Raw genomic sequence first — 27,914 nt, forward strand, 5'->3', positions numbered from 1 at the left:
TCCTGGTCTAATTCTCTCACGTGTCTGCAAACACGGAGCCAAGGCCCCGCCCCTCGCCTCACAAAACCCGTGAAGAGGGGAAACGCAGGAAAGGCAGGCCTGGCTCTCCTGTCTTTTGCTATCTGCCCTTGGGTTTATCAGCCCGACTGTGGGGCTCTGGGAACGCAAGGAGCACAGACCCACGACGGCACTCAAAGGCAGGCCTCCCCAGTGACGAGCCCAGTCAGACGGTCACCTTACAGCTTGCATGTTTATTGAACAAATACTACTAAAGTAGCTAAAATACACTGGGTACTTCTCAGGAGTGCGTCAGGAAGGATCGCATCGTTACAAAAGCCTGCGAGTCCAGCGGCACAGGGCTGCACGCTACGCAAACGCCACAGATGCAGGAGCCAGCGTCTCGCTCTATGTACACGGGTTCACCTAGGCTAACACACGGGGTGCGGGAGAAGCGCACGCGGGACTCAGGCTGGGGGCGCGGGAGGCGGCGGCAGAGGTCAGCGCATGCATCGTCGGTGTCGCGGAACAGCTCAGAGCCGGGGACAGCTCAGAGCCGGGGACAGCTCTCTAACAGTCGAGGTGGGCGTCCAGGCTGGCCGGCACAACAGCGTTCCGCGCGGTGGGCCGTCTGATTCGGGTTTTGTTTTTCCCTTCACTGGGAGCAAGGACAAAAGTGTAAAATCTGCACCTTGCGTGTCGAAATCTGCTGAGAGGCTGCTCTCCGCCTCACTCCTGCGATTGTCGTGAGTATTTTTGTCATGAGACCTTGCCCAGCTTAGCTTTTGGGAAAGGCGCAATTTTGTATTCCTTTGGCTTTTTCAGAGGGCATTTATTAGAAAAGAATTGACCCTTTTGTTTTCCAAATATCCTGTCAAAGATCCCCAAGAGACACCTCAAAAACGCCTGTAAAATTATTGCTTTTCTTTCTCTACGTCAGGCAGGCGAGGCAACAGCAAGGAAGAGCTCTGGCCCTCAGCTAGCTCTGTGATCGCCCCCACCGCCGGGCCGGGCCTGCGTGTCGTGGGCGCCGGCCGCGGGGCCCGGCCTCCACGTGCTCTGGCAGCCCACTCCACGACCACACTGAGGAAGCAGCACACTGCAGACAAGGGAAACAAGTCAGTCCAGTCGCGAGAACAACACTCAGGGGGACAGAGGACCAACGCCTTCTCGGAACATGGAAATAAAAAATAACTCCATCAGAGCTACCTCGCCAGGGAGCATGTTGAGAAGTCCAAAATAGCACCATTCATCAGTGTCTCAGGTCCTGTGGCAGCATCTCGTCACTTACCACAAGGAAACAATGAGTGTCAACTACTTCTATACATCAAAGGAGTACATGGGCAAAATATAGATATACAGACAGTTGATGGACATAAACTACTAGGCTTGTTACAGCTAAATGAAAAAAAAAAGGGGGGGGGGACTCTCAGCCTCTGCCGGAAGCAGTCGGGAGCTGTGTGCGTGGAAGACAGGAGTGGACCGGCGGTGTGCACGGAGGGGTGTGAGTTGTGGAAGACGTTGCTGTGACGACCAGGCCTGTGGGCCCACCTGCAGGGTCTGTAAACGTGGATTCACAGTGTGAACTTCTGAGCGTTCCACTTGAGTCAGAACGGCTGAAGACTGGAGTGATGATCCCTACTTGTCCAAGGTAAATTCTCTAAAGCAGGGCTCAGAGTCCCATGGTTTCTTCTTACACTCGATGATTTACACAGAAAAAAATCCCATATATGATACCATGACCTCATCAATCCCCATACACCATACGCAATACAAATGAAGGTGGATCAGAAAGAGTGGCGGTAGCTGACGCCCGGGGCGCGCAGTCCATGGCCGCCCGGTGGGGTCGGGGAGGCAGCGCTGGTCCCGGCCATCTTCTTGCGGTTCACTTCCTTTGGGACGGGAAGACCTCCCTGCGGAGTAGACAGACCCACAGATGCAGAGAGACAGAGACACTCATACACAGACCCACACACACACAGACACACACCCCCACCGCCCCCCATACATACCCCCACACACACGCACAGCCACACACACACAGATACAGACATACACATAAACACACATACAGAGATACACAGATACACATACAAATACACACACACACAAACAAACTTAGTCACGCTGCAGAAACCATTTGAAAACCGCGCTTCTTCCACTCATTCTGTATCCTCGCAGCCCGTGTTTTGCACACAGCACTTCCGTATCAAACAGGTCACCTGAATTGTGCGTATTAAGGGGCAAGAGGCACCGGCACACGAGCTGCCTCTGTTCAGGACAAATCAGGGGCTCTGGTGGGGGTGCCAGCCACGCGGGAGCAGTGCAGCTCCGCGGTGGGCTTGGGGGGCCGTTTCTGGCAGTTTCTTGGGGGACCATGTCAGGCTGGGCACGAGGTGCTCCTGGGAGCGCTACGAGGCGACCTGTCTGAGAGCTCAGTGGGTGTGAAGGGGGCAGGTGGCAGTCTGCCATCTAACACACGATAAGAACATTTCAAGAACCTTTTCTACGTATGGCTCATTCTAGAAGCACCTGGCACACTGTGTGTGTGTGGACCCCAAGGTCAGAGGCAGAAGTGGTAGCAAGAATGGGCCTGGGTGGCTGCAGAGAAGGGGGGATGGGGACACCAGGGCCGGGGGCAGGGTGGGTGACAGAGGCCAGGCCAGGTCTGTGGAGGCTTTGCCAGGCTCTCCCCACAATCCCAGGGAGTGCGGTGTGGTTTTCTGCTTCCCACTAGAATGTTCCAAGGCCACTGTGCTGCCCCTGCTGGCCAGTGGTGCAGGGGTGACCAACAGGACAGGAAGCCCATCTGCCCCCACGACATAAGGGTCAGTGGAGCTCAGGCCCAGTGCAGACGGGAACAGTCGACACTCGAGTGGCCAGTGGAGGTTTACTGGAGACAGCGTCCTCTGGGCTCTGCTCCTCAGGTCCCCGCAGGCCACATGTGCCAATCCGACTAGACCTGAGCACGCAGACTAAAATGAGGCCACACTCTGCTGTTGGAAGGTACCAGTGGAGTTTCTGTTCAAGAAGGACCCACAAGCCATGAACTTCCACACAACTTGAGACCAAGAACTTCCAGCAGCCCCAGGGTGAACTGAACACAACAGATAATTCAATTTCAAGAAATCTTCTAGACTGTATAGACTTTCCGTGTTAAACATGTGGGTGACTAAATTTTACAAGACACACTTACTTCATGGACATACGGAAAACGCATTCTGTGTGTACTTTTATGCTCCATTCTCGGGCTGATTTTGGAGGTTGTTTTAGTATTGTTTAATACCGGTGGGACCATAACAGAGAATTGACAGATTTCAACCCTCACACAGCCTTAAGGGTCTGGATAAAAATTCCTAAAGCGCAACACGGGGCAGGCTCCCTGCAGTCGTGAAAACCATTTCAATCTTGAAATGTAGGTACATAATCTTAAGATTCACAAAAAAAACCTCCATAATCCTGGTGTCCTTAACATAAAGGCCGCCCTCGCCCAGCTGGCACGGCTCAGGATGCAATGAACTGAAGGTCGTAGACGCAAGAATAATCCAGCAGCTGGTACCTGCCAGAGGCCAGGCAGGGAGGGGAGTCCCGAGTTCACAGATGCCTCTCACTCAACAACTCCACTGGACACAGCTGGCCTTAACAAAGTGCCTCTGCGGTCCTGATCCGTCTGTTCCTCGGGGAGTACACAGAACACCTGTCCAGGGCAGGGCACTGGCGCTGTGGCACAGCAGGTTAAGCTGCAGCTCAGAATACCAGCATCCCGTATCAGAGCGCTGGGTCACGTCCCAGCCGCTCCACCTCCCATCCAGCTCCCTGCTGACGTGCCTGGGAAGCAGCGGATGGCTCACATGCTGGAGCCCCTGCCACTCAGGGAGACCCACACGGAGCTCCTGGCTTCCGGCTTCCGCCTGGCCCAGCCTGGCTGTTGTGGCCGTGTGCGGAGCGAACCAGCAGATGGACGGTATCTCTCCTCTCTCTGCCTTTCAAATGAGAACTTTTTTTTTTTTTTTTTAAATAAACATCAACCTTCCGGCCTACCTCCCTGCACTTGAACTCTGTCTTGGTGACCTTCTACCGCTATGAAACTTACACAGCGAGAGGACCTGAAGAGCTAGAGATCCGGGAGGAACGTTGAGGAAAAACAGCAAAAGCCATCAGCCGAGCTGCGTGTCTAGCATGCTCACGAGGTTTTCCCCTCTGGTGCGGCCTGCTCCCTGCTCTGCACTCGTGACTCATGTTCTAAGCGCCTACTACTGAGCATTCCACTTGATTTTAGGCCTCGAGACGAAAACAGAAACAAAGCAGCCTCTGCCCAGCCTGCTGTGAGCGCAGGGCGGGAGACGCCCAAGCAGCAGAGGACGCAGGGCAGAGGAGCGCCTGGTGGGAGGCCGCCCGGAGTGGCCCGGAGCCGTGACCCAGATGCCCGGGGCGGGGGAGCCGAGGTCCTGCAGACCCGCCTTCGCTTGCAGTCCCGGATTTACTGGGGTTCAATCCTCCCCGTGTGCTCCTTCTCCCAGTTTTAAAAAGAACGAGGGGAACGTTAGCTCTTGGAACAAGGGGAAGTGTCCCAAATATATCCTCTTTCTCCACAAGGCAGGTCTGGCAGCATTCGGCCAAAACCAGCCCCGTCCTCCTCCATCATCCAGCCCGGAATGGCCATACAGGACCGAGGGCCTCGTGTAGTGCAGGCGTCTGGGGCCGGGGCCGGGGCCGGGACAGATGTGCCCAGTGCGCCCACAGCCCAGCTCTCCTGGACGTCTCTGTGGCCGGTGGCTCGGGACGGCTTCCCTGATGATGACCACCCCCAGTTGCTCTGTCATGGGCTCGGGACCAAGTGAGTCAAAGGTCATTTTGGATAAGATGCGTGTACGCTCCGAGCACCATGCACAGGCCCAGACAGAACTGCGGCGGGAGCCCCGAAGCCGGTGCTCGGTGCAGCACCTGGGTGAGACGGGGCACCTGCGCTGCCTCTGCGAGCTCGGGGACGGGCCGGGCGAGCTCCCTGCAGGCTCACTCGGCAGCCCCTCGGGGGGATGTCACCAGGATTAACACAAAGGCAGAAGTTCTACCTGTCTCAGCCTGGCGCCGCAGGGGAAGGAGAGCCTGACTGCTGGCCACCCGCTGCGCAGGCGGTGCGGTGCGAGGGCTGTTCTGGGTGAAGCTCCCCTAGTTCAGTTCCCTCCCGCCGCACTCAGCAAGACCAGGCCAAGGGGGCTCAGGCAGGAGTGACTGTTCACCGCCTCTCCCGCCAGCGGGCTCCCCCCGACTCAGACGTGCCCCACAGGACCACACGTGACTCAGGCTGCTGGCCTGCACCGCAGACTGCCGGCGCACGGAACCCCTGCCAGCAAGGCAGCGAACACTTGAAAGACTTGGTGCGAACCCAGGTTCCTTAAACACTGGGACGCCAGCCACAGCCGGGGCAGGCACCACCAGCTGACGGCACCAGGGAGCCTCTGAGTACAAACTTCACTTTGCACAGGTGCTGCTCTTTCCTAACGGCAGCATCGGCAGGTCCGCGGCCTGCTGGCAAACCGCATTCACCCTCACGGGCAGGGCCCTGCGGCCCCTGCGGCAGGAACTGCTACCCAGCGTGCCCCTCCAGAAATGGCGCTGAAAGCGAAAACATGAATTTAATACATTCTCTTACGTCAGAGAAAGCAGGGAAGGTGTCCGAACAAGGAAGCTGTGTTCATACAAAATGTCTTTAGCCCTAAAATTTAGCAGAAAGAAACAGAACTTTTTTTAATGTTCTTCCACTCTGGTCTCACAGGCAATCGTGCTGCACAGCCAGCGTTAGCGGCAGCGCACGTCCCCCTCAACTCCTCAGTGACTACCAGGTCTTCCAGCCTCACCCGCCTGAGTGCGCCCACCAGGAACGGGCCGGTCTCAGACCCTGAGATCCGCTTTGGTAAACAGGAGCTTGGCTCGGCAGGGGGAGACAACGTGAACTTCAGCCTCACAGGGCTCCAGTTTATGTGTTTGTTTTTTTTTTTTTTTATAAACTGTGTTTATATTTTTATGTTTATATTATTTATACGTTTATATTTCCAAGGTCGTCATAGTATCAGGTTGATGTGTTATTTTAGTAGCCTATGATAGATATTAAAATGAAAAAGTAACTCTTAAAAAAAAAAACCCGCTCCTACACTGGTGTTGGAAGCGGACCGGGTCTTACCTCAGGCAGCCTTCCCTCCAGGCCCTGGTTTGCAGCTGGCCCTTGACTGACCCCCACAGAGACATCCTGGCAATCAACCTACGGCACAGAGAAGCAGACACACTCAGACAGGACCCACTCTGAGCTCACGCAACCCCACAGCCAAAGTTTCCCTGATTCCGCTTAGAGCACGGGGGAAGCATCCCCCTGCAGATGGCCAGCGGGCTTCCGGCTGTGCGCCACACCGAGAGGCCAGGCTCGCCGTCATCCGAGGCTAAGCCAATGGAGCGGAGCCATCCATCGGTGTCGTCCTTAGCAGGCAAAGCAGCAGCCTGACGGCACATCCCGAGGGGCACCCTCGGCCAGGGGCCTCACCTGCAGAGGAGCCTGCGTAAGCACGCCTGCAGAACTCCTGGGTGACGGTGGTGCGGCGGCCAGGGGTTGCTATGACTGCGTCAGGCGCAGGGTGCAGGAGGGGAGGAAGCGGCAGGCCAGGCTCTCTCCAGCTCGTGGCCGCTAACACGCCCTCTGCCCAGCTGCCCAAGGAGCCAGGCGCCCCGGCACGAGGGAGCAGCCAGCAGGACCATGTCCAGAGGCCCCAGCCTCCGTGTTCTGGGCTAGGGGCGGTGGAGCAGAGAGGCTGGACTCTGAGCAACTTCCTTTAGTCGGTCGGGCACTGAGGACCTGCAGTGAAGGCAGCCGCGGAGCACTGGGTACGGGCACCACAGAGAGGACCTGCAGTGAAGGCAGCCGCGGGGCACTGGGTACGGGCACCACAGAGAGGACCTGCAGTGAAGGCAGCCGCGGGGCACTGGGTACGGGGACCACAGATCCAGGCCGGCTGTAAGGCAGACCTGGGAGCAAGACCTCCCGAGTCACCCTTGGCGTTCAGGGAGGAAAACTGCCAAAGCCTGTTTGGAAAGCGGAGAAACAGAGTCCAACCTCCATCTGCCAGGGTTAACTCACCTAGGACACCTAACTCTGTAAGGAGGTCTCACGCTGGGCAAACCATAGTCAGCAGATGGACAAGACCTGGAGGTCACTCCAGGTCCTGGAGGGTGAACACCCAGCAACCCACGCAGCTGGGACAGAGGCCGGGGACAGGAGAGCTGTCCCGTGCTCCTTCCTTGGGTGGCTGAGCACTGATGGCCTCGCTGTGCGCCCGCAGCCCACAGGGCACACCCCAGCCTGCAATGCACCCCGGCGACATCGCCTCGCTGACCCTGACCCTGTGAACCGGCCCTATCTGCCTTGCCCCAAGGCTTTCCCACTGCCGCACTGCTGCTGAGGGGGCCTGCGGTGAGACAGGATCTCCAGACCTTAAACTCCCTTTGTTGCTGTCTTGCTGCCCTCGACATCCTGGGATGAAAATCACCTGTGCCTCTCCCCAGATGACACCAGCCCACGGCCACCACCACGTGCGGCCTCGGGCACTGAGAGCGCATCCGGCAAGACTCACTCGGGACCCGGCTGCTCGGACCCGGGGCCACCTGAGAGATGCCCTCCCGCTGCCCATCTCCTTGCAGAAGAATCCCACCGGCCGCCTTGCCCGGGACGAGCAGCCACCCCAGGAATGGGTGAGGCAAACAAAATTAATGTCTAAAATACACAAGCTGTTCTCAAGGTTTACAACAAAGTCAAACACAAAAATCCCAGTTTGGGCTTAACTTTAGGAGACTGTAACCTGGGATCCACTGTGAACTCACTTCATGTAAATGGACATAAAATGATGACATTTCCACATCTCCCCTTTAAAAAGCATGGATTAAGTAAAATTTAAAAATATTCGGAGTATTTAAAAAAGTTCCATTGGAAATGAAAAATGCTGATAGAGAAACATGTAGAAATCCGTAGGCGTACGGGAGCCGCGGAGAGCAGACTGTGTAAACACTGCCGTCACTTCTGTGGCCCTCTGCGACGTTCCTTTTTGACAAATGACACTTCCTGGTCCAAGCACCCATCCTGAACTCTCCGGAGCCCAGTCCCAGGGCAAAGCGCCTGGCCTCCCGGCAATGAGCCCACGTACTCTGTCGACTTCCTGTTCGTTCTGAGCACTCTGCTTCCTTAGGAGACTGCAAAGGAACACCTATGGCTTCTGCCCAAGACCAGGGGCCATGTGCACCCGACAGCAGAGCCCACGCCAGAGCAGTTATCTCCTTCCTCCTTGCTGCCCTGAGAGGCGGCGGTGCGGCCGCACACTGGCCGGTGGCACTGCTCATCGGGCTCTTCCAGTGTCTGAGTCAGGAAGTGGTCACTGTGCCTGCAGGAAAGGGAGGGGTTCCCGCAGGTGCTGAGGGTCATCTCCAGCCCGAGGCCTCCGCCGCTGGTCGCGGGCCCTGAGTGGCCTGCATGCAGCGCCGGGAGGCGTGGCCGGCACTTTTTTTTCTTAAAGCACAGTTGGTTTGGGGAAGAGGGGGTTGATTACAGGAAATAAACACCATCTGCCTCGCAGCCTCCTTCCTTCTGTTACCTGTGAAACTCTGAGACGGCGGGCTTGCGAGCCAGCCACCAACAGTCACTCTCTGCTCTCGTGCAACCCCCAGAGCTGGGTGTGGGCAGTGCTCGTCACAGCAACGCCACCGCTGCCTTTCTGGGGCAGCTGGCTTGGCTCTGCCTCCACTTCCCATCCGAACACCTTCCAGGCCACCAGCCAGGCTCCACGCGGGCAGTGTGGCATGCAGTGCCCTCTCAACCCCACGTGGCCTCCTGAGCTCCAGGAGTCCATTCTCCAAGAGTCGGCTGAACAACTGTTACGCGCTGGACGCTGCATTAGGCTCTGGCGATGGCAAGAACAGAGTTCCTGTCTTCTAGGAACTGAAGGTGGAAGGTCACCTTACGTGTCGTTAGGGAATGACTTGAGTCACCAAAATGCACACGCCGACGTCCATCCCCACACCTCAGGTCGTGGTGTCCTGGAGACAGGATCTTCACAGAGGTCATTCAGTTACACTGAGGACATCCAGGAGGCCCCAGTCCAAAGGGACGGGGCCTAAGAAGCAGTCAGGACACAGAGGCACACAGAGGGGGGACCACGTGAGGACCCAAGGAAAAGACGGCATCTACACGTCCAGGAGGGGCCTCAGGAACCAAGCCGACAGAGCCTTGGTGTTGGACTTGCAGCTTCAGAACCGAGAAAGCTGTCTGGGGCGCCAGGCCGTGGCACTCAGACCCAGCTCAGGAGTCCAGCGTGCTTTACACGCAGCCAGAGGGGAGGGAGGTGGGGCAGCATCCCAGGTAACAGCTGCTGAACACGCATCAGCAGGCCGAATGGCTGACACCCACATGCAGCGACAGAGGAGATGGGGAGGGCACACGATGGCGTGTGATGCGAGGGACCAAGGCCGAAGGAGCTCCACGTGGGCCAGAGCCCCGGGAACAAAGCAGCCCTCAGTGTCCACCCCAGTACACGCAAAGGTGACCTCGAGGGTTGCGGGGTCCTCCGCTAGTTCAGAAAGTTAGGAGCTGCCGCTGACCCTGGACTGAGGGTCTGTGCTGATGACACGGGGCTCCGAGGGCAGCAGGGACGCTGATGTGTCTTTCTGGAGCCCATGCGTCCTCGCTGGACTGTGGTGCTGCTCCTTCTCCTGGGTACTGCCCACTCATGCTCCAAGATGGCAGGCAGCTTGGCTGCACCCCGTGCACTTGGTTCTCGGGATTCAAGTTCGTGTTTTTCATGAGACTCAATTACACTTTTTCCTTGTTACCCTTCAGACTTCTCTCTTCTGTTGGTGGGGGCAGTCCGCACCCCACACATGGATGTGTTCAGGATGACACCCTGGGAATGTCTGATAACTACTCTTCATTAAACAAGTGCACAGACGCGTGCCATGCTCACTCTTGGTCCCCACCAGAGGAGGACACGTCCCTCTCCAAGTGTCCTCCGTGGGTAAGGGTGATGGTGGGTTGTTCCTGCTCTAGTACAACTCCAGAAGTTACACAGCCAGGAGCAAAAACTATCCGAACAATTAAGGAAACACGGACATCTAGACATCCGTCTAAGAAAGAGAGCATGGACATCTGTCTAAGAGAGGGAGCACGGACGTCTGTCTAAGAGAGGGAGCACGGACGTCTGCCTAAGAGAGGGAGCACGGACGTCTGTCTAAGAGAGAGAGCAGGGACGTCTGTCTAAGAGAGGGAGCATGGACGTCTGTCTAAGAGAGAGAGCACGGACATCTGTCTAAGAGAGAGAGCATGGACATCTGTCTAAGAGAGAGAGCACAGACGTCTGTCTAAGAGAGGGAGCACGGACATCTGTCTAAGAGAGAGAGCACGGACATCTGTCTAAGAGAGAGAGCACGGACGTCTGTCTAAGAGAGGGAGCACGGACGTCTGTCTAAGAGAGAGAGCACGGACGTCTGTCTAAGAGAGAGAGCACGGACGTCTGTCTAAGAGAGGGAGCACGGACGTCTGTCTAAGAGAGGGAGCACGGACGTCTGTCTAAGAGAGGGAGCACGGACGTCTGTCTAAGAGAGGGAGCACGGACGTCTGTCTAAGAGAGGGAGCACGGACGTCTGTCTAAGAGAGGGAGCACGGACGTCTGTCTAAGAGAGGGAGCACGGACGTCTGTCTAAGAGAGAGAGCACGGACATCTGTCTAAGAGAGAGAGCACGGACATCTGTCTAAGAGAGGGAGCACGGATGTCTGTCTAAGAGAGGGAGCACGGACATCTGTCTAAGAGAGAGAGCACGGATGTCTGTCTAAGAGAGGGAGCACGGACGTCTGTCTAAGAGAGAGAGCAGGGACGTCTGTCTAAGAGAGGGAGCATGGACATCCGTCTAAGAGAGAGAGCACGGACGTCTAAGAGAGGGAGCATGGACATCTGTCTAAGAGAGAGAGCACGGACATCTGTCTAAGAGAGGGAGCACGGACGTCTAAGAGAGGGAGCACGGACGTCTGTCTAAGAGAGGGAGCACGGACGTCTGTCTAAGAGAGGGAGCACGGACGTCTGTCTAAGAGAGGGAGCACGGACATCTGTCTAAGAAAGGGAGCATGGACATCTGTCTAAGAGAGAGAGCATTGACATCTGTCTAAGAGAGGGAGGAAGGCACTTGGTTGTTCTCGAGAATTAAGCGGAGGTTCTGCCTCAATTCTGGGGAAATGGGAGTGTTTATCCTGCCACTGAATCTATTAGTTAATGCATTCTGTTCTACATGCTCCATCTATCTCACTGGTTATTTGGTTTAAAAACAATAGAATGACATGGTTTAAGCACACTAATCATGATAGATATGTATTTACAGATCCATGAGCAACTCTTAGGTAAGCCAATTCCATGCTTTCAAGTGTACTGAATATATCTGAACCCACTCTGTTCATATATTTAGGGACAGCTCATGAAAAAAATGTGTACTATTTCATACAGATTCTCTTAAATGAATTTGATGCTTGGGAACTTAAGTTTTCTTAAGCATTTCACTTGAGAGTAACTTTCTGTTTTCCTTCTTTCCATCCCACCATTTCTCTGGACAGTACATAATAAAAACACTTCATTTTACAAAGTCATAAAGCAATCTTCTTGCCAAAAATTGCAACTTAGTATGAACAACTACAAATAACTGACAAACAGCACTTTAAATCACAAAAAAAAGTTGGGAAAATCAGAATAGTCTTCCAAAGTCTTAAAAAACAAGCTAGACTATTGCTCAATTTTTTAAAATCTTTTTCAAACTTTTCACTTTAAAAGTTACTACTTATTTTTTAATATATAGTCCACATACAGAATCAATCTTAAGGTTCTCTGAGAAGTCTCCTTTCACATCTACCATATTGTGTATAAAATGTGACTTACCTTGGTTACAACCTGCCTCTAAATTTGTCTTTTCCTCTGCTCCCTTACCGCTCTTACCAACACTGCTTTGGGGAGACTGTTTTGTGAGGGTGATCCTGAGACAGGCTTTGTCCAGAGCTGACATACAGCACATACGCCAGCACTGCTAGGAACTGGCACACTAGGTATCTAGAAACCTGCCACAAAGAGTTTGCAAGGCCTGGTTGTTGGAGACCGTAACTGTAACATTATTCTTTAAACTTGATGGGATCCTACATGTTGAACAAAGGCGCACATATGACCCTTTTATGACTTAGCAAGGCGCCCACCCCTGGCGATCTGGAAGGCAGACAAGGGCAGCAGGTGTGCACCTGCATGGTCGATTCTTTGCAACCAAGGAGCACATTCAATAACCTCTCTGCCAGTTAGACCGTCTGCACGTGTGCATGTTCTGTTCTGCCTCAGTAGCCAGGAGGTTTAGCCCAGTAACTCAGAGAAAGCCTCGTGTGTACGTGTTAGCAGTCTCTCTTGAGACCTGGTCCAGAGGGCCATTCCGCCCTCCACGTGTGTCCTGCAGGGCAAGCACGCCGTGCAGGGCACATGCTGCCACCAGACAAGAGACAGTAATGCAGGTCAAAGTGCGGGTGCCCACGCTGGCCAGAATCTGCACGGAACCGCACACACACCTAGGGCACGCGGGAGCTGGCTGCGGTCGCCGCAGGTCACGGCGCAGAAAGCGGTGAGCACCTGACTCTCGCGCTCACCAGGCATGCGTGACCCCTGCGGCTCTGCACTACAGCACCTGTACACAGCTGCCAGCCGACACAGCCCAGCAAGTCCTCGCCTGGAGAAACGGTTGGGGGAAGAAGGCCAAGTTCCACGTAAGGAAGACAGGGTGGGTGTTTAGCCCAGACGTCAAGACGCTGCTTGGGACACCTCCACCCCATGTCAGACTTCCTGAGTTTGAGTCCTGGTTCCGCCGCAGAGAGCACCCTGGGAGCTGGCAGGTGGTTCTAGTACGTAGCTCCCTGGCCCCCACGTGACAGACTGGGGTGAGTTCTCAGCTTCAGTCTGAGTGCCTGCCTTTGTGAGCATCTGGGAACTAAACCTGTGGACACGAGCTCTGTCTCTCAAGTTAATAAATAAGGCTGACAGCAGTGGCTCAGGACTCGGCTGCCCTCACTTGGGCGGAGAACTTTGGGCACACACCCTCCCCATGGGCACAGACACAGCTCCACTACGAGGACTTGTGCAGGTGACGCTACTACTGTGCAGCGTCCATGCCATGCGGCTGGGAGCTGCACTCCCGACTCCGTGACCGGGTGTCTGAAGCGAGCTGTGTGACTTCAGCAGGGCGTCCTGCAAGTTCTCTGACCCAGGCAGAGAAAGTAAGAGATGATCCCCTCGCTGGCCGTGGAAGCGTTTACAGGGGAAGCAAGTCATCAGCACGAGGAGCTGCCGCAGCCACTCGGTTGCACAACGCAGTGCTGTACGTGGCTGCGTGATTTCTAAGAATAACAGACTTTCAAGGGGAGCAACAAATCAAAAGCGGGCGAACCACGAAAGGCTGACAACGTGACCCAGCCTCCCTTTCCCACCGCCCTGCAAAACCGCTCCTCACACGAGTTTTCGGGGTCCTGGGCGACTCAAGGCTCCTTCGGGCTCCGCGGATGCCTATGTCGGCTGCCCGCCTTCAGGTGGCGCAGACCCCGCCTCTCACCCCAGCCTCAGCCTCCCCAGCAGGAACACGCTTGACACCAAGACTCCAAAACGCCAAAAAAGGGAGTCGCTGATCGAGGAATTCTGCGATTTCTGCCAAATCACCCTCCCCTGGACCGAGGTCAGCCTGGTACGGCAATCGGAGCCAAACTCTGGGCTGGACTCAGGAATGAGCCCAATGCCTCGGGTCTTGCTTTTCACAGTCGCTTTTTCTTGACAGCAGTGAGGTCAAGCACACAGCTGCAGAGGGCTCAAAGTAAACCATGGGGAAAAAATTCCAGCAACAGAGCTTGGAAATAGTCTCAAGCAAGATCTAAAGGAGGCTGCTCCACAGTGGAGAAGACAAAGCCGCCCTCGGGAAGCCTGGCTGGAGACCACAGAGCGGTGAACAGGCTGCGGCACGAAGCATCTGCTCCGTCCAGCGAAATCCTCAGCCCTCAGCCAGCAGCAAGGACAGCCCTCAGGCACTCAAGCCCAGCAGTGGTCTCTGTGCCCCCACGACCTGCACAGATACGTTACAGTCTTCTACAGCCCTGGAATGGAACCAGAGGAAACACTTACTTAACCTGTCTGAGTTCTAGGTCCGGTCCACCTGACTGTTATATAAAGTACTTTTCATTTGTGGCCAAGAAATGAGAAAACTACATTTGTGGTGCTTCTCCTGCTTTTAAAAAGGCCCATCAAAAATAAAAAGGAAGAAAATGTGGTGAATTCTCATACTGTCCTGAGCCCCAGCAGAGCACGCTGCTTGTGCTAGTGTCAGGGAGGTCCCCCCAGCCCAGTGACAGCAAGGCCAGCGCATCGCTGTCCCCAGCCCAGTGACAGCAAGGCCGCTGAGACGCTGTCCGTAACACAGTGAGAGCAAGGATTCTGAATCGCTGTCCCCAGCCCAGTGACAGCAAGGCCACCGCGTTGCTGTCCCCAGCCCAGTGAGAGCAAGGCCAGCATGTCGCTGTCCCCAGCCCAGTGAGAGCAAGGCCAGCACGTCGCTGTCCCTAGCCCAGTGACAGCAAGGCCGCTGAGACGCTGTCCCTAACACAGTGAGGGCAAGGATGCTGAATCGCTGTCCTCAGCCCAGTAATAGCAAGGCCACCGTGTCGCTGTCCCCAGCCCAAGGCCACCGCGTAGCTGTCCCCAGCCCAGTGACAGCAAGGCCGCTGAGACACTGTCCCTAACACAGTGAGAGCAAGGATGCTGAATTGCTGTCCCCAGCCCAGTGACAGCAAGGCCACTGCGCCGCTGTCCCCAGCCCAGTGAGGGCAAGGCCACTGCATCGCTGTCCCTAGTCCAGTGACAGCAAGGCCACTGAGATGCTGTCTAGCACCAGATGTTGGGGCGGTGGGCTCTGCCCACGCACACTTCAAAGCTGATGGGGAAGCTCCAGTCTTGCTCTCATTAGCCGCTGGGAATGATTTTAGGTCGCTATGCCAGGGTTCACCTTCAGATAACTAGAACCTTCTTTCTGGTCAACAGCACTATTATTTTTCATTCCCTCCTAAAAATCACTATGCCATCCATTAAAATCTGGTGAAAAAATTTACCTGAAAATGTGGGTGCACAATCATATTTCTAAAAGTTGGGGTTGGGTCCTTCTTGGCCTGGGAGGATGATGAGATGGGCACGCAGCTGCTCCTGTGGCATCTGAGGCCATCCCAGAGCCTCTCCCTAGACATGCACAGCTTCCCAAAGTCTGCCCTTTCTCCTGCAGGGTTCACTGTGGAAGGAACCAGCTCCTCTCTCCACAGTGTACTGCCTTACATGGCAGCACAACCCTCCTCTAACCAGCACTTAGCAAAAGTCATCTCACGTGGAATGCCTTGGTGTCGCTTCAACAGCGGACAGCACGAGAACAGACCACCAGACCCAGAGGGAGAGCGGTTTACATGGCAGGAGGAACGACTTGTAGTTAAAGTCGGCTAGAGGGGCCGGTGCTGTGGCACAGCAGGTAAAGCCGCCGCCTGCAGTGCCAGCATTCCATATGGGCACCAGTTCGAGTCCTGGCTGCTCTACTTCCGATCCAGCTCCCTGCTGTGGCCTGGGAAAGCAGAAGAAAATGGCCCAAGTCCTTGGGCCCCTGAACACGCATGGGAGACCCGGAAGAAGCTCCTGGCTCCTGGCTTCAGATAGCTGCACCTCTGGCCGTTGCAGCCAATTGGGGAGTGAACCAGTGGATGGAAGACCTCTCTCTCTCTGCCTTTCAAATAAATAAATCTTTAAAAAAAAAAAAAAAAAAAAAAAGAAGAAGTTGGTATGACTCAGAGGCCCATCTTAAAGAAGTCTGACTAAAAACAAAAACAAGGGAAGAAACGCACAAGCCCACCTACAGCCAGGTCTGCATCAGCAGGCTGTAAAAACTCAGGTCCAAAAGGGAGCACTGGGCCTTCCCATACCTGCCCTGCAGGACAACAGTCAGAGCGGGCGCTACCCCGCCCCGCCCGGGGCCCCACACACTGCCAGGAGCAAGTATGCCGAGGAGGCTCGAAGACGAGGGCCGCAGCGCAGGCAGAGGAGACCTGGCCCAAATGCGGATCCTGGGACAACGAAACCCGTGCTCCAATTAATGGAGACAGCAACGCACTCAGCTCTCTGTCACCCCAGCACAACGCCTGGGCCAGGAGACTACACGAGAAGAGGTCTGTGCTGGCTCAGGGCTCTGAGGTTCCCAGTGTGAGATCGGGCCGGCCCACTGGGACTGCTGGGGATGGTGCTGGCAAGGCCCACAGCGGGAGACGGTTTCTGCGTGTCTGTCCTCATACACCCACTCACCACCATTCAACCGGGGGCTCACTCCAGGGACCTCACCTCCTTGGCTCCCAGAGGCCCCGCCTCTCAACACTGCATGGGCTTCCCTGCTAGCGCCGCTGGCACGAGGCTTCAGGGAGGAAACTCCTGCACGTCCCAGTCCCGGTCCAACCGAAGCCACACCTACCTTCCAAGTCCTGGCTGCGCTGAGCCCTCCACCCCACACCCTGTGCTCTCTGCCCCCGTCTTTCACTGCAAACCAAACATCACAGCTGCATTTCTCCAACAGGGAACCAGGAGCAACGCACGGTACCGCCAGTACCGCCAGACTCCCCGCAGGCAGGGCAAGCACGGGCTCTCAGCAGCTGCAGTCCGTTATGCTTCGCTTTCTTTCAGATTCTGGGCGTGTTTTCCAGGACGCTCGAGGAACCCTCACGGGTGTTGTGGCAGGAAAATAACGAAGCCAGGATTGTGAAGGGCTGGCGGCAGGTCAGGCTCCCAGCAGACGGGCATGTGTCCTCACCATGCTCACCCTCACCAAGTGCAAAGGGCGCACCTGTGCCGCTGACAGTGAGCAGGGAGCCTGCCCCAGCCACAGAGAGGACGGACGCAAACTCAGCCTGCGTTCTCACGGAACACAGTCCAGCCATCAGATCTGCTGCCCCCCGAGAACCACCAGACGGTCACCGTGAGGCCCCTGGAGCAGCCCCGTTTCCAGCCCCCATGGGGTGCTGGGCATCTCCTCCTGGGCCTTGACCGTGGAATTCAAATGGATTTCTGACCCCTGCAGCAGCCCAGAGGAAGTTTTCAGGAGAGCTGCCACTCGCTCCTGTTTCCAGCACTGGGTGCCCTCTAAGAACCACTCACCTGGAAGGAAGCGGGCTTTGCGCGTGCAGTGCTGCAGGTGCTGAGGGGAGAGCAGTGTGGAGTGGCAGCCCCGGCCGTGGATCTACCCAAGGCCTGGCCACACCTGTAATCACCACCGTGCCTCTGCCCAGGTTTCCTGGGAGGAACTGCTGAGCACAACCAACTATCCTGCAGTCACTGCAGCTGATGACAGAGCATTCGTGAGAACCCGAAGTGTTCTCGTGCGACCTACAACTGAGCGCTCACACCGCTCTTCCTGGGGGCCGGCGTGAGCACCTCACTCACATCCTGCCCGTGCCCCAGTCACTCTCCCTTTTCAAAACTTCAGTCCAATTTGAAGACAAACTGCTTGGCTCAAGAGAACTCAAACATTATCAGTGATCCGCAGATGCACATACCACACTCTGCACAAAATAGAAAGTGACCCTAAATGAAGAGGAAGATGCACACTGGCCACATGGGGGCAGACAGCTGACTCGGGGCAGTAAATGCGGCACAAACAATCCATGTGCCCAGCTCTGTGGAGAGTCCTCCAGTCCGCAAGATGCGAATCCTGACAGCTCCAAAGACGGACAATGGCAAGAGGTCAAACATCAGAGACTGTCACCATAGAGGAGGCCATCAGCCAGGACCCTCAGGTCCTGGTTCAGAGCTGGGCTCTGTCTAAGCAACACGAGTGACAACCTCATTAATGGTCAGATGAATGTTTTTCATGATGCCAAAGAACAGATGTAACTCATGGACAAACAGGAAACATGTCTAACGAGGACTAAAGGAGAGACGGGAGACCTGGCTCCCAGACCGCGGTACAGGATCGGGACAACCTGAGGTTCTATCGTCAAGGAGTGAGCAAACGAGGCACGGCCAGGGCACCTCAGGATGCATGCCTACACCCATGATGCCTCAGGCAGCAAGAAATGGACAGCTGGAGTTTGGCCCAGACCAGCCAGGTTTCCAAAGAGTCAAATCCCGGTAGTTAAGGGCAGAATCATGAAGATGGGAAGGGTCCACGGATGACGTGGGCACAGCTTCTGATTCAGCAGGCACTGGACGGGGCAGGTGTATGAGCTCAGCTAGCCATTCAATCAATCGGGTACTTTCTGATGCGGCCTGCAGTCCTGTAGGATGAACATCAGACCAAGGGGCACTGTCAGGTGGAGGTGCGAAGCTACAAGAAACCACACTATTTCCCCAAAGCATGTTTTCACGCACTGAGCTGCCGAGTCCTGGGGGTCTGTTCAGGGAAGGGACAGGCAGCTAACAGAGGTGCCTTGTGAAACCGACTTCCTCTCCCAGACGCGAGCGATTCCCTGGCCCTCCTTCCTCCCGCACGCAGGAGGCACTGCCAGACCCCACCACATGCTGGTGTAGGTTCAGCAACAGCCCCAAGGGCCCAGAACAGCTGCCAGGGCGGGGGCCCAGCAAGCCTCTGGTGACTTCTGCCGGGAGGGGTGAGGGCAGGAAACAGCGCCCCGCCACGAAGACGCGCAGAGCTGCCCGTCTCAGCCGCTTGGGCTTTCCTTGACGGCTCAGACCGCTGCCTGCCAGGGAGGCGGGGTATCCTTGTTTCTGCTCCTCCCCATCAGACAGCAGCGTTAGTCAGCAACAGTGCCCTCAACATGCCCGGGCTGCCCTGAACAGAACCACCCACCGCGGCTTCTCCCCACCCAGGCCCTGGACCCCTGGGCACAGCATCAGACCCGTGCAGGCCGGAGGGCAGTGGCCTGGCCTGGAACACGACAAGAACAGGCCGAGCCGGTGCTGAGCGCAGGCATGCATGGGGAGGGCTGCGGCAGGTGGCCTCCGGCATTGTGATTTCATGCCTTTCCAGCAAGGGCCCTGGAGGCCCACACTGGCCACGCATCACACGTCTTCTCCTTCTCGGACCGCACTGTTTGCATCTTAGTCCTCGAGAGGAGATGGACAGTGGGCCCAGCACCTCCAGCTGTCTCCTCCCACACCTCAAAGGAGCAGGAACCCTCAAGGCAGTAACGGGCACTGATTCCATCATCTAGGATTCCACTACTGTGAAAACCCAAAGTGGACTTTGCTCTCCCGGGACCAACTGCCTCCCTCCGACATGACAGACAAACCGACAGCTGCTAGAAAAGCACCCACCAATGACTCGGGTACGGACGCTCCACGGCCAGGTAAGGGTGCCACGGGGTCCGGGTATGGACGCTCAATGCCTGGGTAAGGGCACCACGGGGCCTGGGGTACGGACACTCCATGGCCAGGTAAGGGTGCCACGGGACCCGGGTACAGACGCTCCACGGCCAGGGTAAGGGCGCCACGGGACCCGGGTACGGACGCTCCACAGCCAGGGTAAGGGCACCACGGGGACTGGGGTACGGACGCTCCACTGCCAGGGTAAGGGCGCCACGGGGCCCGGGGTAGACACTCCACTGCCAGGTAAGGGCGCCACAGGGCTCAGGGTACGGACGCTCCACGCCAGGATAAGGGCGCCACGGGGCCCGGGGTACAGACACTCCACGGCCAGGTAAGGGCTCCACGGGGCCCAGGTACGGACGCTCCACAGCCAGGGTAAGGGCACCACAGGGCCCGGGGTACGGATGCTCCACGGCCAGGGTAAGGGCGCCACGGGGCCCGGACACTCCATGGCCAGGTAAGGGCACCACAGGGCCCGGGGTACGGACGCTCCACGGCCAGGGTAAGGGCGCCACGGGGCCCGGGGTGTGGACGCTCCACGGCCAGGTAAGGGCACCACAGGGCCCGGGGTACGGACGCTCCACAGCCAGGGTAAGGGTGCCACGGGGCCCGGGTACGGACGCTCCAGGGCCAGGTAAGGGTGCCACGGGGCCCGGGTACGGACGCTCCACGGCCAGGTAAGGGTGCCACGGGGCCCGGGGCCCGGACGCTCCACGGCCAGGGTAAGGGCACCACGGGGTCTGGGTACGGACGCTCCATGCCAGGTAGGGGCGCCATGGGGGACCCTGCTCCCTCAGAAGGCGGCATCGCCCTAGCTGTCTGGAGTCCCTCGGTGCTTGCTTTGCCTAAGGGGCTACAAAAGCGAGCACGGGATAAGACTCGTGTTGGTGGGCCCCCCGATTCCACCTAACACCCCCGGCTCCCTAACAGAGCCTTCCAAGTGTCAGCCAACAGGGTCCTCTGGACAGGGAATCTGCGACCAGCGTGCAGCCACCTCACTTCCGGCTCCGCGGTGTTGAGTCGAGCTGCCCGGGCTGGGGTGTTCAGCATGCACCCGTGACCACCCAGTCACCTACACGTGACTGAGAACGTGCGGTCCCGGCCAGGCACAGAGCAGACATCGGACTGGCTAGCAGGCGGCACCACTCCAAGGCCCCAGGAGAACTTGATGAAGATGGCCAGGGCCTCCTTCCCCTTTCAGGAAGAGGACGAACCATCTCCCCAGCTACTCAGCTTCCCCTCAGCCACAGGACTCTGCCACACCTGCACCGTGTGTGGCCAGCAAGGGAGCCAGGAGGCATGGCCGCACGGCTGCTCACGGTGAGGCGTGGTAGGCTGGAAATGAGGCACTCCAGGACAGCGGACACAGGGGGTGATGGGACGTGCCTGCTGGCAGGCCAGGGTGAAGAACGGCTTTGTCTTGTCAGGAGGGACCCTCCTTCCAGAAGCAGAGGCACAGGAGGAAGAAATCCCGGGCACAGCCGCAGCCAGGGGCCTGGTCACTCCAAGATCTACTTGTGGTGGCCACCGATAGTTCAGAGAGCTCCTCCACATCTGCCTAGCCAACAGAATTAAACCTAAGAAGGATTAAGTACAGCAACAGGAAAAAGTCTTGGAAGCATGAAGTAGGCGCTGGCAGAGAGTCCCCTCACCCTCAGCAGTTCTGCCGAGATTTATGGGCAAGTCCGTCTCGTGCCATCATCTCCAGTTGCGACCTTGCAGCCCACACAGTCCAAGATGACATCCCATGCACTATCCAGAGAAAACTCCCTCCCGACCTTGGCCTTGCCCAGCCTCTGTGCATCACGAGATGAGATTCCCTTCAGACGGTCACCAGACCGCGGTCTCCGTCAGCCACCGCCTGCAGGCCTCGCGCTGTGAACTGGATGTGATGAGGTGAGCACTGGCTTGCCTTCTTGGATCAGGGCGACACGGAGGGACAGAAGCAGCTGGCTCGGGTGCCGGCCGCTCATTAGCACCTGCCTGTGCCCAGCGGGTCTCACGGGATCAGCAGGGGCCTCCTGCTGGGCAGCCTGGCTGATAGGCCAGCAACACCCTCTCTGGCTGAGATCAGCCAGAGAAAAGTGCCACCACCGTGTCAAGAGGAGACAGATGAGCAAGGTCTCTCCCCTCCCACCTCCACTCTCCCCCAGTGCACGGCAGCCAGGAGCACCACAGGGCCATCTGCCTTTAGCCAGAAGAGTCTGTGAGTGGGTGTGTGCGCTACTTCCTGGGACGCACAGCCCACAGGTGCAGACACGCACGTCTCGTCGAGGCCGCTCAGTCTGGTTTAGAGTTCGGTCCTGGACGCAAACAGGCCCTGCAGCAGGGAAAGCACGTGTCGCTCACTCCCAAGCACAACGTCCCAGCGTCCTCCTCCATCTGCAGTGCTCCTCCGTCACCTCATTGCCCAAAGCTGTGTGACCTGCCGCTCGGCTGGCATCGGAGAAGGCCTGGTGCTGGGCCCCAGGGATGAACGCGTCACAGGGCGCAGCACCTGCTCAGGAGTGGTGTCCACTCAGTTGCTAACTTTTGTGCCGACTCCGAGCAGTTGGTAATGGCTTCCTGGGAACACTCCGAGGACTCTGAAATCCATTTCAGGCTGAAAAACACTCGGAATGAGTGCCAACGTTGATCCACCGCGTCTGTCACAGGGAGGAGTTACCCATCTGCCATCTCTGGTTGCAGCTCGATTTCCACCCCCTTCATAAATGGTTCCCATCCTGCCCCGGCCCCCGCCTCACTCCTGCGTATCTCGCTGTGGAGCGCCAAACCGTACCGCGTGCCGGGTTTGTCACAGGTTCACCTTCCTTCCACGACCAGAATGGAGGTCTGCTGCGGGTGGGGGCCCGGTGCAGCTTCTGCAAACACCAGGCACAAACACAGCACCCAGCGGCGCTCAACGGGCAGGACCGGAGGTGCTGCAGACCCACCGCTAGCTCTGACCATTCTCGGCCGTTTCCAGGCCTCGTTCTGTTCCTGGGGCCACGGATCAGGTTCTGTCAGAAACAACGGAGGGCTCGAAGGCTCCGCCCCGTGGGCAAACCTCGCGGCTGCAGGCAAGGCTACCTTGACTCTGAGCACCACTGCGGGCCGCATCCGACAGGCGGCAGCTCACTCGTGCCTCCAAGGGACCCCGACAGACAGCACCTGCCTCGTGGCTCTGGACGCTGTGGAAGGCGGGCAACTGCACGCCACAGACGTTTTTATCTTTTTAATAAATAATGGAGAGCAATTTTCTAGGTAAACTAAAATTGCATTCACGTCTGCTTCCCGGGCCGTTCGAGGAAGAGGTTCTGGATACAGGCTACTTTCCGTTCACAGAAAGTGAGCAGCACCAAGTTCTTAGCATGACTCGCGCATGGACCAAGTACCTACCGGGCTGACAGCATGCACTGCGCACTCTAACAAGCACCACTTGGGAAGCTTACAGACTGTGAGCCTCTGATTCGGTTAGGAGAAAAGAAAGGCTTGTGGTCCAACTCACAAATACAGCCAACAGGTCATCATCAACCCACTGCCACTGATAACTGACCAGGTGCGTGCAAATTAGCTGAGGGCCACGCCGAGGGCCACGTGAGGCTCCAGTCCACAGCTCCAGGGCTGCCAACACCTGCCTGAGCTGGCAGATGAGCGACAGGTTCACGCTGTTTGCTAAGCCGCCAAGGGGAAATATCTTTGACACCCTGGTTAGGTGCAAAATATGTCTAGAGACACCCATTTCAGACAAATTTAGACCCAGTCCATGGTATTTTTAGTGATCGTAATTTCTACAGATGTGGGCTGAGATGTATGATTAACCTGTTTTCCAGTTCAAAGCAGAGGAACAGTTTAAAACGGGAATCTCGTAATCGATCTCCATCAGCCAAGACGACACGGCCCCGGTGCGTCCGATGCACTTTCCTCTGGCAACACTTCCTGACCCCTGGCCCTGCATGCACAGCACAGGAATTAGTCAAGTAATTCGGCAAATCCTCCGCTCCCACATCACCACAGCAACGCTGTAGATTACCGAAATGAATCAGAGGAAATTGAGTTTTTTAGAAGCAAATTATTCAGATAACTATTGCAACCCTCCATTTCACTTAGGCCTCAAAAGACCTTCCCTCCAGGCAAGGCAGTGAGGAGAAAGCGCAGGGCCAAGGAGGCTCCTCTGTGGGCCCAGGTGTCTGGACAGCACTCCAGGGCTCCGGGTCACCAGCAGATGGACACGCAGACGCCAAACATCCCTAGCCTGGGGATTACTCACGCAGTGTCGCCAAGTACTCCCTGTTTAAAATACGCGTTCCTGTTTCTGAGAGTCTCAATCTGGGATGTAAAGCCAAGCTGAACTTGTGCAGTTGTATGTGTGAGGATCTGATTCGCATCCACGTTTGCACAGAACTGCGTCAGACCAGAAAAGAACAGCTGCTTACTCGTCCTTCTGCCTCAACTACCTCCAGAGTGTGCGGGGAAGCCGGACTGCTGTCACACCCAGACAGAGCGCCCCAAGCCCCAAACAATTCCCATCTCTCCCCTTCCCGGCACGGGAAGGCCTGGGGAGAGGGAAGACAGCGCACACAAAACCACCCCCAGGGACTTGTCAGCACCTCCACAGCCAGGAGTCCCCAGCAGCACAAGCTACCACTCGACCTCGTCCCTCCCCGCTCTCTGCTTCTGCTTCAACCACGGACACCTTCTGCCGACGGCGCTGGCTAAGAGCCTCCTTGTAGGCCCGTGAGCGCCACTTCCCAGCCTGCACAGAGAGCAGAGCTCTGTGAACGGCACAACGCAGGCAACTCATCGTTACCAAAAGCTCAGCGGCAGCTTTAGAGAGAACTTCAGCTGCGGCCTCTCCTGGTCTCGTGAAAATGGACCGGCTCCTCGCCACACCACGGGGACCCAGGGTACTCGGCTGTGCTGGGGCGGCCGTGTCAGACCGTGCTTGACCTGGGTACGAGGTTAAACGCCTTATCTTCCCAAAGGATCAGCTACTCGTCGCGAAATGTTTCCTTCCCACTGACGAATCCGAGGCAAGTACCTTACGATAAATACCTAACTCAGTACCGAGGACCCATGTGCGATACAGTCCTAGAAATTAAAATTCAGTGAGAAAGTTCAACAGAAAGCAACACTGAAGAGCTCTGCAGATTCCGGATGTCCTAACTAACTGCCCAACAAGCTGAGAGAAGCACGCTCACTGGAAAACTGGAAATCACTGCGGCGAGAGCGACTGAGATTCTCTCATCAACTAAGGTGCAGCACAGCGTGCCCCAAATCGGCGCCCTCAGCAGCACCCTGGCATCCGTGCCTGGCCGTCCCCTGGGCTGAGCTCCAGGCGCACGCACCATGGCGGTGGCTCAGCTGGCTGTGCGTGATCTGATGACGCAGAGGGCACTTGGAGACTCTCGCGCGTCTCCCAAGCACTGCTGTGGAACACAGCTACTGGGCAGCGGAAAGGTCTCGGAGCCCTGCTTCAGTCCTGTGGTGTCCTGGCCCACGTCTCACACCGCCGCGAACTGATGACAACCGTGGGTGTCGAAAGAGCAAGCCCAATGCCGAAATTTGATCTTCTTTAGTGTTTTAAATTAGGTAAATGGAAACACTACTTTACAGAAAAACCACACTTAGGCATCTAAACGTGGCCCAGAGTTAGTCTACGGCTTTCACAGCCACCATTTCTGTTGTCCACAGGCCATGTCTAAGCCCACCGCGGGGCTCTGCAAAGCAAGCCCAGTTTCCATCAAGTAGAGAGAATTAATCCTGCCCAAGAGGAGAAAGAGGTGGGAGACACCTCTAACGCCAGTTCTTGGAAAAAACCGCAATTGACACTTTTTAAAACATTAATTTGCGCAGAGACATTTAGAGCTGACTTTGCAGAACTGCTAGAAAGCGACTTGGAATCCCCCACAAGGACGCCACTGCTTTCCTCTCGGGCCACGCGTGGGCTTGCGCCACAGGGACTGACATCCTGATGAGAAGGTCACCAACAGTCGGGAGCACTCGTCCATGAGCAAAATTCCTTCCAATTGCAACAAATTGTGACTTCCCATTCTGCCACTTTCCATAAGTGACAACTGTAAGACAGGAGCATGGAATATTAATTTGCATTTGCTATTCTGCATTCAAATGGTTCCAAGTTTCATTCTCAGCTCTGGCACGCATTCCGCCTTCCACAGACCTCCCTCCACTCGCTACTACAGAAACGCGTCTCCCTCGGAGCGCGATCTTTGGGCGGGATCACTGGTCACGTTTAGGTTTATACAAAGCGGCCACCAGACCTGGCCCAATATGCATGGTCCACCTATGATCAAACAGCATGGGTAAGGTTCTAGGCTGAAGAGCCAGGACACAAGGCAATGTGGCCAGTCCTGACAAAATCTAATTAACTAAACAAAAACACAGCAGACCGTTTTCCACCAACCCATGACTCTATGACAACCGCTGGTTGTGGATTTTGTATGAAGTTAGGGGCCATGTGCACATAACCCACTGATCAGTTTTATGTGGGCCTCTTGTCTTTCTACCTCAAGTTCCTTAATTTGGTCGTTAGCCAACTATGTCCAAGTGAAATTACTTTATTTACTGCTTCCACACCCACTTGTTGAAATGACAGAGGGAGGCGTGCACAAAGACCTTCCACGCTTACGTGTTAACAAAAGTCAAACTGAACTCATTTCCTTGCCTCTGATTCATTTTTCTCCTTGCAAGCTTGTACCTGGGCTGCTCTAAAAGAAAACATCAAGTATCTCAGATTCAATTTTGATTCATTAAATTCCACCCTCACCTAAAAGAAAGAAAAAAACACTAAAATTGAATGTGGCAATCGTGCGCTCTGAGTGGCAAAGAGGTATTCCTTTCCCTGGTCATCAATCTCTGCTGCCTTCCCCATGGGTCACAGTCTGTCAGGAACAGCACACTTGGGGTCTCTCCTAAAGGAAGTCAGGGATCAGCAACAAAGCCCCACTCCCTGTGTCTGCAGGCTTCCTGGAGACGCCCTGTCTTAAGGACAGCACAGGCTGTGGCCGCCCCTGGGGCCCCTCCCTCCACCCCGGCACCCGGCACGAGACCCACTGCCCTGCCCCAGCCCCGCTGCCATCACCCCCTCCGTGCGTGTCATCACACGTCACTCTTCTTCCAGAACAGACCAGTTTCTCTTGTTCAATCTTTGCTTCTGAAAGAGGAATTTTAGTTTCCAAGTCAAAGCCCGACTGCCCACAGCCAATGGGCGTAAGCTGCAGGAGACTGCGGGGAGCCCTGCAGAGGTCAGGTGGGGTGGGTGCGCTAGAGGGTCCAGGCGCGTGGCTGGGACGTGTTAGGGACGAGAAGCTACCGGGAATGTCCTCCGACGACTTCTTACCATTTTGACAATCCTAACGGTCCTGGGCCCGTGCTCGCCCTCTCTTCAGTCCCAGGAGACCGACCTGCAAAATAGGTTTCGATAGGTGGACACGGCGCCCGGCCACAGGTCAGCGGGCCAGCTCAACCCTTCACCCGCTCCCGCGAACGACTGTGTTCTGTGGCCCAGGTGAGTGACACACAAACGACCTCCGTGGGCCACGGGGGCTCCTGCAGGCGCCTCCACGGCGGCCTAAGGGTTTGCACCAGGACAAAGGAATCCCCAGGTCCGGTGCTGCAGAGTCCCGGGCTGCTCTCAGCGTCTAGTTCCTCTTTAAATTGCACGAGTTCAAGAGGTTTAGCAACTTAAAAGTAGAAGCCAGGGATAAAAATAGGCTGCTTTCTGGCTGTCCTTTGTTCGCAGACACACTACTGGCAGTCTCTCTGCCGCGCAGACGGCTCTCCGCCGGCTAGTGCGGTGCCTCGGAGCGGGTATTTTTGGAAATGGCACTGCATTACATAACCTTCCGTGTTTAAAAAAATAAAATAAAATAAAATAAAAAAACCCACGGGGGTGGGGGCGGGGAGTCAGGCACACACACACCATTGTCCCCTTCGCCCTAGGCCAAGCCGGCGGCGGGGACCCTGCACCTGCACGCGCTCCACAAAGCTCTTTTGTTCACCTGAGTTCCGTCAGGAATCGGGCAGAACCGGAGAGAAGCCGCAAGTTCTGGAAAGGGGGATCCCCGGCCTCCGCGCGTGCTCCCGCAGCGTGGCCGTGGGAGCGGATCCGGGCAGCCCGCGCCTCGCGCCTCCCGCACGCCGCTCCCACAGCCCCGCGCGGCCGCTCGCCGAGAGAACGCGCGCCGCCAAGTGCGGAGCCCGCCCGGGGCGCGAGGCGGCGCGGGGACCCCCACCCGCGCCCCCCGCGCCCGCGCGTCCCGGGCGTCCCGGGCGGCGGCGCGGACCCCGCGGGGCGGCCGCGCGAGGGGCCGCGCGCCGGTACTTACGGACAAAGCCCGCTCGCGCCCGCGCCGCGCCGCCTCAGCCGCCGGGTCCCGCGGCCGGCGCACAATGAGCTCATTCTGCCGGGCGGGCGGGCGCGGCGCCAGCGCGGCCCACACTGCTGAGTCGGCGCCCGGCTCCCCGCCCCGACGTGCGGCCGCTCCCACACAC

The 27,914-nt window shown here is 56.8% G+C and overlaps 1 protein-coding gene across 2 annotated transcripts; it reads right to left on the bottom strand.

Annotated features, from left to right (window-relative positions):
• Positions 1–231: 231 nt before the first annotated feature.
• Positions 232–27,885, bottom strand: NREP (neuronal regeneration related protein). 2 transcript variants are annotated; one of them, XM_051834529.2, is made up of 4 exons: positions 27,749–27,885; positions 26,761–26,824; positions 6,179–6,256; positions 232–1,910 (listed from the first exon to the last, which is right to left on the bottom strand). In XM_051834529.2, the coding sequence occupies exons 2-4, from the start codon at positions 26,761–26,763 to the stop codon at positions 1,785–1,787; spliced, it is 207 nt and encodes a 68-aa protein (XP_051690489.1). In that variant the 5' UTR covers positions 26,764–26,824; positions 27,749–27,885; the 3' UTR covers positions 232–1,784. The 2 variants fall into 2 exon arrangements, with proteins under 2 accessions (XP_051690489.1, XP_051690490.1); XM_051834530.2 differs by lacking the exon at positions 27,749–27,885 and adding an exon at positions 27,422–27,573.
• Between the last annotated feature and the right edge of the window lie 29 nt (positions 27,886–27,914).

Source organism: Oryctolagus cuniculus, chromosome 6 (assembly GCF_964237555.1).
Source record: "Oryctolagus cuniculus chromosome 6, mOryCun1.1, whole genome shotgun sequence".
In the NCBI taxonomy this organism is placed as follows: domain Eukaryota; kingdom Metazoa; phylum Chordata; class Mammalia; order Lagomorpha; family Leporidae; genus Oryctolagus; species Oryctolagus cuniculus.

Bases quoted from the DNA above. Each gene is read 5' to 3' on its own strand.
- NREP (XM_051834529.2), bottom strand. The intron at 1,911-6,178 runs GTAAGACCCGGT...TCTACTCCGCAG, and splicing joins TGGAGGGAAGGCTGCCTGAG to GGAGGTCTTCCCGTCCCAAA.